Raw genomic sequence first — 12228 nt, forward strand, 5'->3', positions numbered from 1 at the left:
TCTAAGCTTCGTATCCTCCGCTTTCTTAAAACCCGTAAGATTTTCCTATATACTTCGCGGTACTTAATACCTCGAAGTCCCTGCAAATTAGTATAGTTATTTCCGAAACTATTTCATATCTTTATACTAATCAGTTTAATATTATCTATAAAACTCCTTATCTCTACTATACCCTATAATTTATTATATATATTAGTTCCCCCTCTATATTGAGTACCGCTGACACTTTCCGCCAAGTTGTAACTAATAGAACTTACTTCGTTGCGCCTAAATACAAACCTCGCTATTACTCTTCTTTTTCTTTTCTTCCTATCTAACTTTTTATCCTAGCTGCCGATTCCCAGGTCGCGACCTGCTCTCTTACTACTAATAAGTATATACTAGACACCTCGCTTGGTTTCTGCAAAGTCCGCAACGCTGTTAAGTTCATACTAATAGTTACATAAAATCATTATAAAGGGACTAAATATTGGTATTATAAGATCTAAGAGTATTATAATTTATAAGGAGATTATTATATTTCTTTTGAAAGTTGTTAAACTTAACTTTTAAATTAATATAATTGAAATTCTTTTAACTAAAACTATTTTGAGCGTAGTTTAATAAATAGTAACGTTAGTAATACCCACAATTTTATAAAATATTCTATAAATATTACTTACATTAAAAGGTATATTTATAGAAAGAGTACTAAAATTAATAAAATCGTTAGTCTTAGTAACAGAAAAGAATAATATGTAGTTACTACTCTCTTTATAAAATATAAAAAAGGAAAGTAATTGTACAAAGTAATCTGTTATTCTTTAGATAAAGAGTACCTACCTTTTTAGAAGGAGCGAGCTATAATTATTATAATTATATTTAATGATTTTTAAGGAGTTAACCTCCCCGCACGCACCATAAACCTTGAGGTACGCACTTTTCCCCATCTAACAGCTGTTATGTAAGATATGTTATTTTGGCCGTAAAAATCGTGATTTGTAATGTCTCGAGGTGGGTCAACCTAGTGAATGCCCTATAGACCTTAGTCTTTATTAAGTAAGCAAACCTAACAACGCCAATTTGACAGCGCCAATCTGGTGATACTTTCGTAGTATTGAGAGGTTTTCAAACACTACTAGTCTAAATACTAATATCTAACAGCTTAGACAGTTCGTTAAATGAGCCCGTTAATAATATTTCAACAACCTCCTCTCTAGGCGTTGAGTGTAAATGGGTAGTACAATTGGGTAGTATAATTAAGTAGTGCAATTGGATAGTGCAATCGGCCGCCGTGTAAAGAAGAGTAAAAGAAACGACCAATTTAGAGGAATGTTAGGGCGCAATAGAATTACGAAATATAGTAAGTAAAAACGGGAATTATAATGTCAGGTATTACCAGCTGAACCGCCCCAGTTTTCTAGTGGAGGTACGTACCTCAAGGTTTCTAGTGCGTGCGGGGAGGTTAACTCTTTTTAAAGTACTAAACTTGGTAATTCGATGGACAAAACGATTCCTATATACGTACGCTAATTAAAAATCAATTGTATAATACAAAGAAAATAGCTTTAGGCTATAAACACAATAAATAAAAAGTACAATTAACGATCCTAAGTATAGGGTAGGTGGTAAATATAAATATACGTAATTATAGGAATGAGAAAGAGGGAGAAGTACAGCCAAATGCCCAGAAGACTAGCCTTATAAGAATAACTGCTGACGGATCTACAAAGCCGCGGCAAGCAGCGCTCGAACTAATTAGCTGCCGGTAATATAGAGCCGGTAGTGACGACAGCGACAGTAGTCTTAGAAGCTACTGTACGCTAGTACAAGGCATATAGGCTAACCCTGTGACAGTGGGTGCAAGTAAGTTCTTGGGGGGTGTAAGTAAGTAATCTCTTAATCTAACTCTTTTTCTTAGTTGTAAGAAGGAGGAGAAGGAGGAGGAGGGGGGGGGGGGGGGGGGGGGGTGTTAGTATAAGCCGATCTGGGCGTTAGGGTGGGAAAATTTGGGACCTGGATAGACTTACGGCAGTATGAAGGCCAAACTCTATTTTTCTCCACTTTCCAGCTGCCAACAGCCAACTCCAGTTACACCCACACTGGTATCTACAATCCAAATCCGTTTGCATACTCAATTCATTCTCATACCTATATCTCTTCTACTCCACCTCCTATCCTCTTCCCCAATCCCTTATATCCTCTTCTTCAATCCCTTATATTCTACTCCCCTATATTATATTTTATATCGACAATCCTAATTCTATTATAATACCTAATTCTAAACGATACTACATTACAGTTAATGAAAATACTATACTAACTTAGGGATTTCAATTTATATAAACGCTACTTGAACGGAGTACTAAAAATGTAGGAAGAGTATAATTCCGAATTGAACTATATTAAATTTACTGTTAAAATATTTATTAAATGTCTATACGTAGATATCTATCGTTTTTTAGACGGAAGAAAGGTACTTTATATTTAATTTATTTAGATTTTATTTAATTAAAATATATTTTGTATTAAAATTATCCTTAATTATTAGTCCGCAGCTTTAATTTCAAGAAATATTAGTATAATAACTAATTCGAAATATAGTACCCGAATTAGGAGCGGCGCAAGTAATTTATTAGAATTGTTTACTATTTATTTACTTAGAACTTTGAAAATAGGAATTATAGGAAATATCGGAAGTTCTAAAATTATAGACCTTTTACAAAGTACGTTACAAGCGGACGTAAAATTTTCGCAAGCGCTTACTTCTACTACTATATATTGTACTAGGGAAGGATATACACTATTTAATAAGGTATATAAATATAATATAAATAATAAATAGATATAAATTCAATTTAATATAATAATAGCGTACGAAGCGAATACGGTAGAGAAGATTGGCGAAATAACCTTTAGTAAAAGAGCAATTGAAATAGTATTAATAAGGGTTATCGAATAGATTAAATAAAAATTGTTGGACGAGTTGAGAATTTGTAGGAATAATATAGGCGAGGGCGATAGAATAAAGCTGGAGTAAAGTTATATAAATACGTAGTATTTTCTAAGTAATTCTTATATTTTACTATTCAGTTCAATAATTAACGTTGTATTGTATTTTTCCAAAAAAAAATTCTAAAAATACCTTTGAAAAAAAAAATCTAAAAAAAACCTTGTAAATAATTAAAAACCAGTTGAAAAAAATAAAAAACAAATAAAAATTTTTTTTTAAAAAAAATACTTTTTATGAAAAAAATTTTAAAAAATTATAAGATAAAAATCCCATTTTTTTCACTTTCAGAAATAAATAGAGTAATTTGATTTCCTATAAAAGAAGTATAATAAAGTTTTTAATACTTTATATTTATATAAAAATAAAGTAAATAAATATATATATATATATATATTAGACTTACTATATATATTATAGAATATTATATATATATATATAATGTATTTATAGATCTATATTATACTATATTAATAAAAGAATTTATTATATAAATAATATTTATTATATATATATACTTTATATTTTTAATTAAATTATGTTCAATTTTATTTAACTAAATAAATATAATTAAAATTCTACTATATATAATTCTAACTTTCGTAAAGAGTATAAGAGTAATTAGTACGGCCTAGGGTAGTTTAGAATACAAATATTATAATTATTCTAGTAGTTTAATTAGAGTAAATAAGGATTTCTTATTTATAAAGAAACATTATTATTTTTTTTTATTTCCTAAAATCGTTACCTTCTAAAATATATTTTTTAATTATTTTAATCTATATAATATTGAATAGAGTATCTTTATATTCCTTAGAGAATGAAGAATTAAATTAAATAAGTAGAATATTTAAGAAGTTTATAAAACGAAAGGTTGCCTTTAAAAAATAGAATTTATATAATTATTTCTATACTATATTATATTATTACTATTCTTCTACTACTATATTTAAGTTTAGTACTATTTTATTCATTTTTGAATATTTTATATATTTATAATAATTATATATATAATTAATTATAAATATATTATCCTTTGCTACTTAGAAGGTATTAAAAGAGGGTATTAAATTTATACTACTATAATATATTAAAAAGCTCGCGAAAACGTTGAAACGCGGGCACTTGGTCGACGACGACGATAAAATCATTTTCGACATTAGAATCGTATTTAGGACGTCCGATTACCCCCCTCTATAATATTGTATTAATTGTGTATTGAAGGCGTAAGTATTGAAGCGACCGGAAGTGTTAGGGGCGGGTTAGTATCGAGCCGATATGCGCCCGGAGCGACCGGAGTTAATACGGCGATAATAATACCCCGAGCTAATATAGCGCCGGCGGAAGCCCCGGAAACTTTAAACCTATTTTAGGAAGAACGAGAGAAGTTTATAAAAAAGGCTATAAATTTTCCTAGTATTAATAGTCTATTTATTATCCGAACGGCGTAGGTAGAAAATTTTTTCGAAATTGCGGTAGCTACTTTATGCGCCTACGGTTAAACCCTTTAGACTAATAATTATAATACTAAGTAATTCCGGAAAAATGTTAATAAATTAAAGAAAATAATTGCCGAAATTATAAAAATATAGAAGTCCCTTCCCCTAAAGTCCTAGACTATAATTACTATAGGCCCGAACGCCCTCCTTACGGGCCCGAAGAAACCCTACTTCGTTTTAATAAATATTTAAATTATTATTCTCCTCCGAACCGAACGGTACCTAATAATAAAATTAAATGAAAAGCCCCTACTAACTGATAAAAAGTAGCGTTTAATAATAAATATAATTAATATAATTAATAAAAAATACTTTAAGGCCGAAATTAAAATAATAATAAAGCTATACCTTAATAGAAATTATATAATAATATTTAATAAAGAAGGAAGACGCTAGTATTTTAAAAATTAGGTTTAAATAATATATATCTTCTATTAGGATACAATAATCGCTTTTAGAACGGTTTTAATAATAGCCCGTAACGTACTATAAATACTTATTAATAATTTTAAGTCCGAAGTATTAACAAAGAGTTTAACCGAAAAGAATAATATTAATAGTATTAAAGTAAGAGTATAGCGAAGGAAATATAAGAGTTAAAGGGGCTCCTTATTATTCGAAGTATTAATAATAAATAATAGCGTATATTTAATAAAGGACTTTCTCCTTTGGATAGGTAATACTTTCTATTATAAACCGTTCGAACGTAATATAATACCTTAATAGTACTATAATTATTAGGAATTCGGCTATTTAAGTTGGTTCTATACTAACGAGAAGGAGGCGCAGTACTTCTACTATATTAAAAAGAAATACTTAGGAGCGATAATAATAGAATTAGAAGCTAATTACCCTTCTAATTAATAGCTTAATTTTAGGAAGTACTTTCTTTATAACTATAAGGAATATACTATAATATTAAATAATTACCTTTTTATAAAAGTTATATATAGCCGCGCTTTAATAGTATTTATAGAGCGATTAAAAAAATATACCCTAAGATTTATATTAATTATTATTAACAATATACCAGCCCCGAATTAGAATTATTAAGAAATTACCTAAAGAATTCCTAAAATATTATAATAATTTTGCCCCGAAGTAGAAAATAGTAATATTAATATCCTTAACGCTATATTTAAGAACCTAGAAGCCTAATAGTAGGAGGTTCGCTCTATTAAGAGCTATAGTATTTATAAAAAGGAATATAAAGTATTTAAAACTAAATTCGATAGAGTTTACGTAAAATATTAACAATAAATTACTAATATAATTAATATTATACTAAAGATAAGCCTTAAACTATACTAGAAGTTTATTGAGCTCCGACTATCTACTTAATAATTTTAAAAATACTATATTAGAATATAATAAAGTTATATATTAGAATAAAAATTATATTCGAAATAGAAGACCGCTATAATATTATAATAATTTAGGAGCTAGGCCGGAGTACGGCTATAAGAGGTATATTTAATATTAAGGCGTCTTATTATTAGGCGCTAAATAGTATTAATTAAGGGCGCGTAATATTATACGTAAATAAACGTTTTATAACCAAATGGTAAAACTATAAATAAAGTAATAATTAGATAATAGTAAGATTCGGGGAAGGAATAAATAAAATAAGGGTATAGTCAGTCTATTTACTAATTTAGGACTCCGGCCCCGAATCGGATTAATAGACCCCCCTTAGAGAAATTATATTAAAATTATAAGAAAGGGATATAATAGTACGAAATATAAACCTTTATTATCCGAATTAGGATATATACGGAAAAGAGAATTAGAATAGCCAAATATTTTTAACGCTAGTAATTAATTATTAATTAACTCTAACTATATTATATAATAAACTAATATAGTTAGAAAATATTATAAGAAGCGAATTTAATAATATAATCGATTATATATAAATTACTAAATCGCTATATACTATATATCAAACGATAGAAGACGGCGCTCTTATTAAATTAAATTATTAAATATAGTTGGTAATTATCTATACTAAAGCTGTGGAAGAACCGATAGGAAGTAACGAAGGATATAATTAGGTACTTATAAATATTAGAAAAGTTAAAGAATTCATTAACGAATATATTATATTTCTATAAGTAATATTGATAATAAAAGAATTAAAGGAAGTAGTAAATCGGCTAATATTCTAATTAATTAAAATTGTAAACGAAGCGGTACTAAAGCGAAAGAAAAGAATTAGTAGAAAAGTAAATTAGTAGGATAGGGATGTAAGAAAAGTAATTAAATATATAAGGAGGATAATTCGCGTATAGAAATTAAGGAGGATATTAATAAGAAGGCGAAAATTAAACAAGGTAAAGTAGAAATAAAACGAAGCTATGTAGTTTATTCAAATAAAATAATAGTATATATTTATAAAGGACGTTTTAAAAAATCCGAGGAAATTATAAGCGTTAGAACAATAGGGAAGAATACGTAGCTACCTACTATCCGAACTATTTAAAATACTAGTATTATATTACAAAGGTAATAAAGAGGAATTAAAAAGTTATAATAATAAAATTGAAATTTTAGCGGAGAGGTTTATCCTAATAATCGATATACCGATAAATTACCTATTAAATTAATGTATAGAATAAAAGTCCTAACTAATGATAAATAATATAATTAATGCTAACGGTATAATAAAAACGATATAGTATATAGTGTTTAATAAAGTTCTAGGAAGTAATTAGATATTTAATAAATTCTTTAAAGTATATAGAAAATAATTAGTAGAAGTATTAATAATAATAATAATAAAAGGCTTTATATTTAAATTATTTTCGGTATAGTAGCGATATACTAAAATAGTAATATTAAAGAAACCCGGTAAAATAGTAGTGTAATAAAAGACTATAGGTGTGTAGAAGCCTATCGCCTTACTAAATTACATTAGAAAGGTATTAGAGGTTATAATTATAGAATAGTTCGCTTTTATAGCGGAGGAATATAAATTCTTACCTGAAGGTTAAATAGGGAACCGAAAAGGAAAATTAATAAAATTCATAATAAAAGTAATTATAGAGATAATATATATAATGTAAAAGTTAAGGGCGGTTATATTACTATTCCTTTTCAATTTTAAAGGGGTATTCAATTAGGTAAACTATAAGTAATTCTTCTATATTCTTTAAGGAAAAGGGTTATTATTATAACTCCTAAATTAAATTATAAACTTTTTATCGAATAGAATAAGTATTTTCTATTTTAATAGAATAATATTAAAGAAGTTTTATATAGCCGTAAGAGTATTATAAGGTTCCCCCCTCTCCCTAATCCTATTCCCCCTTTTTATTATTATATTATATAAAGTATTAAAGAAATTTAAAGGTGTAATAATAGTAGGTTTCGCGGACGATACTAATATCCTCGCCTTCTTAAGATTAATAAAGGAGAATTGCAATAAATTAGTAATTATATAAAGAATTTACTACCAATAGGCTATAGAGAGAGGAATAGAGTTCGAAATAGTAAAATCGGAATTTATCTACTTTATATAGATATATTAATTTAAGTAAAAGACAATTAACTTAGGGGGTTATTAATTAATACTTATAGAATTAGCGCAATTCCTCGGCGTATAATTAAACTATAAGTTAACCTATAGGGTATATTTATAAGTAATAAAGAAAAAAATATTAATATTAATTTATACCCTAGTACGGATTGTAAGTAAAAATATAGGGATATAATTTTGTATAAATATATAAAGTTTATACTAAAGTAATCTAAATAATTATAATTTATAAAGTATTAGTATACTATACCCTAACGGAACCGATAGGAGAATTATATAAATTAATACGGAGCTTCGTTATAATTCAAAATAATTACCTACGGGTAATATCCGGCGCGTATAAAGTAATATTAATATTTAGCTTCGAAATAGAAACCTTCTACCCCCTCCTCGACCTCTATTTTAATAAGAGGGTTAGAGCGTTTAAAGAGCAATTCGCTTACTCCCCGGCCGCAACCTTTATACGGGGGACGTTAATTTAGGTTATAGCCGAACTACAAAGTTAAAGAATAAAATACTCCCTATTATTAATATTAATTAATAGTAGAATAAAAATTAAATAGGCTATATAGTAAACCCTAATCGAAAATATACCGATATTATAAGGAGAGGTAAAAGACCCTATACTAAAAGAAAAGAAAAAGTAGTTAAAAGAGGTAATAAAGAGAGAATAGGTAGCGAAATAGCACATAAAAGTAATTAAAGTAATAAGAAAGAAAAGGTATTTAAATATAACCGAAATATATATATAATTTAATAAAACTATATTATAATACTATATTTAGCTTAGTATAGATAAGAATTTTATATTATACTACCTCTCGAAAGCTATAAATTCCCTACTAGTATAGGTAAGAGCTGGGAAGAGAAGCCTACGCGCATTCCTCTTTAAAAGAAAAGTACCGGGTATAATAATATTATTCTACTAGTATAATATAAATAAGGAAACGTTCGAATACGTAGCATTAGAATGCCGGGAGACGGAATATATATAGCTATAGGGCGAAAGTATATTTATATAACTAATAAATAAAGAAGAATTCTATAATAAATTCGAAATAAGCGTGGAACGGATCCTATAATAGGCCTTATAATTAGGGAGGCTATAGGAATATAAATTAGTAATTAAAATTAAGAAAACGAAGGAAGTAGAAGAAGCGCTAGGAAGTATAGATTAATATAAATTATATATATAAAAACCCGGTTAGGGCTAAGAATTAACTATCCAAAGAAGGATTGTATTGAGATTAATAAAGAGTTAATACGATATATAGAAGATAACTTCGGAAAAATTAAAATATAAATTGAACTAGTAGGAAGGCGGAAGATTAATTATTTTATAATACTGGATTTTAATATTATATTGGCGGTAATAGTAGTACGGGTTCTATTATTACTAAGGTTATAGTTTTCTTCTTCGAAATCCTCCTCCTTAGGATCCTCCTTATTAATATTAGAATCCTTAATATTAAGAGGGATACTACTAAGTACCGTCTTTTAACTATAATAAAACCAACTAAATAAAAATTCAACGACTGAACCTATACTTACAATATAATTATAAATATTATAAATAGTCTATTCAATACCGGAAAATTAAACGAAGAGGGTTAATAAAAGAGTAAAAGAAGGAATACTATAAGGTATTTATAGCGAAAAGGTAATTATCAAAACTATTTTATCTAGTACGAATTATTATTATTCCGGCGCCGAAATATTTAAAGTCGATAGTAATGTATTCGATTTTATCGGAGAGGGTACGTATAATTTTTTCGACCTTTATAATATTAAAATAAATTCTAGTAATATTACTATAGAAAATAAAGAGGTTTATCGAGGGGTCGATAGTAGTATAGGTAGTAAATTTCTTCTTTTTTAAAAGAAATTCAATAGTAGTCGCCGAATTTGAAGTTAGAAGATCGCCGACCGAAGATAATTCGGCGCTAGTACGGTCTACTATAACCTAAACGGCGGCTACCTTCTATACTTTATTAATAAGGGCTTTAAGGTTATAACTCTTAGCCGGGTTGTAATTATATAATACTATAATAGATTTAATAAGAGAGTAGATTAAAGGTTTAAAATTATTACTAAAGTACTCTTCAGTTTTTTTTACTACCTTATATTTGTAATAAAAATTACGAGGATAGACTATTTTAAAGAATTGAACGTAGTACTATTAAAGCGATAGAACGGAGATTTATAGGGATTTTGTATATATGAAATTTAATTAAAGACCTTTTTAAATTCGCCTATATCTTAGAAAGTTTTAGGAAGGATATAATATAAATTACAAATATAAGAATTATATTAAATAAAATTATTAGAAGGCCGAAAATATATTATAATAGTACCCTTCTTATTAAAATTCTTTTTAGTAAGGTACTTTTTAACTTTTTCTAAAGTACTAGGAATAACGGGAGTATTATAATTAATAGGAGGCGAATTAGCGGGGCCGGCGTTAGAAATTATAGTATCCAATACTACGCCGCCCTCCGAATTAGTAAGAGGAATTATAACCTTCGTAACCTTTATAGTAGAAGTCTTCTTTACTATAGCGCTAACGTTAGGAAGTTTCTTACAAAATATAATATAAATATTATAAAGTTAAGTTAGAGTAATTGTATTTATAAAGCGGAAGTAAGTTCGGTTAAAAGGCGGATATAATGTAGCGGAAAAGGTAATATAGTATAAAAAGAAAGAAGGGAAGGAAGGAGAGAACTAGGTTAAAATTTCTTTTAAAGGATTTTAGGCGGCTCGGAATAATGTAATTAAAGAAAGATAGGATAAAAGACTACCGACTACGGGGAGCCTACAATACGAGGGATAGTAATAGAGCGGCAACGGGTCGGGGCCGGGCGACTATATATATAATATAAATTTATAGTTTCGGTTATAATAGTGAAGTTATACTAAGAGGAAGTAAAACGGGAAAGGTACGGGGCCGATACGGTACTATTACGATAGCGAAGCGGAGGGTTTTTATCCAACTATAAAGTACGGTTCTTCCTACCGACTACGAACGAAGCAGCACCGTATACCCACGGGGCGGACTATATATATAGTTAGCGTGTATAAGACTAATAATAATATCATATATTAAGTAGAATAGAATATTCATTTTATTAATAATTATATAGGTTATAAATATAATAATAATAATTAAATTTCAAATTTATATATTTATTTTTAAATACTTTTATTCATACAATTTACTATACATTCTTTATCTTCAATCTTACTTTTATTTATTATTCACTATTAAATTATTTTATTATTTGTAGAATTATACCTTTACCTTTATAATAATTCAATATAATTATTAAATAATATATAAATAGTCCTAAAAGATTGTAATATTAAATAAAATATATACACAATATATATATTATAATAATAATCTTTCCCAGTTTTAGTAAAGTCTTTATTTACCGTCGGCTCAAATTAAAATAAATATAACTAAATTAAAATTTAAAATATAATAATAATAATAGTATAAGAATTCTATCTATTTTTTATTTAATATTACTAATTTTATCTTATATTTATAAATTATTAGACCCTTAAATAGTAATAAAGATTTAATTTTAAAATATTATTAATTTACTCTCAAGATTATCTAAAATTTAAGTATTAGAGAGTATATATAATTTGGATATTAATATTACTTCAAAGGGAAAGAAATAATACAAATTCTATTATATTTTATAAGACTTAATACTTTATTTCTACAATATTACCTAAAAGTAATTTAATTAGTAGTATATAAAAACTATTCTAATAATACGAAAGGATATTCTCTATTTTATGTATTTATATATATAGTTTCATTATAATTTATATTTAAATATTAAATAATGTATATATTTAAACCTATTTATATTTAAAATTCCCTTTTAAAACTTTTATTTAATTAATTTCCTTAAATATAGTTAAAGTTTTAAAATTATTAAATCTTTTAAATAGTGTTTTATATTACCATTCTTAAATAGGAAATATAATATAATTCAAGTAGTAAATTTGACAATAATTAAAGAAGTAAATATTTAAATACTATTATAATAATATTACAAATATTAAAAGAAAATTTATAAGAAGATTACTATACTTTTATACCTATATTCAATAAATAATACGTACTTTATAACAAAGAAGAAAATCAAGAATTTATAATTAAAATAGAGAATTGTCAAAATCTTTAA

General features: G+C 26.7%; 1 protein-coding gene across 1 annotated transcript; it reads left to right on the forward strand.

Annotated features, from left to right (window-relative positions):
• Nucleotides 1-983: 983 nt before the first annotated feature.
• Nucleotides 984-2898, forward strand: NEUTE1DRAFT_114744 (uncharacterized protein; the record flags this gene model as incomplete). Its single annotated transcript, XM_009858178.1, has 13 exons — nucleotides 984-993; nucleotides 1029-1038; nucleotides 1144-1219; nucleotides 1372-1408; nucleotides 1576-1600; nucleotides 1634-1652; nucleotides 1821-1845; nucleotides 1901-1902; nucleotides 2445-2455; nucleotides 2584-2606; nucleotides 2658-2705; nucleotides 2770-2794; nucleotides 2853-2898. The coding sequence occupies 13 exons, from the start codon at nucleotides 984-986 to the stop codon at nucleotides 2896-2898; spliced, it is 357 nt and encodes a 118-aa protein (XP_009856480.1).
• Between the last annotated feature and the right edge of the window lie 9330 nt (nucleotides 2899-12228).

Source organism: Neurospora tetrasperma (genome assembly GCF_000213175.1).
Source record: "Neurospora tetrasperma FGSC 2508 unplaced genomic scaffold NEUTE1scaffold_81, whole genome shotgun sequence".
NCBI lineage: Eukaryota > Fungi > Ascomycota > Sordariomycetes > Sordariales > Sordariaceae > Neurospora > Neurospora tetrasperma.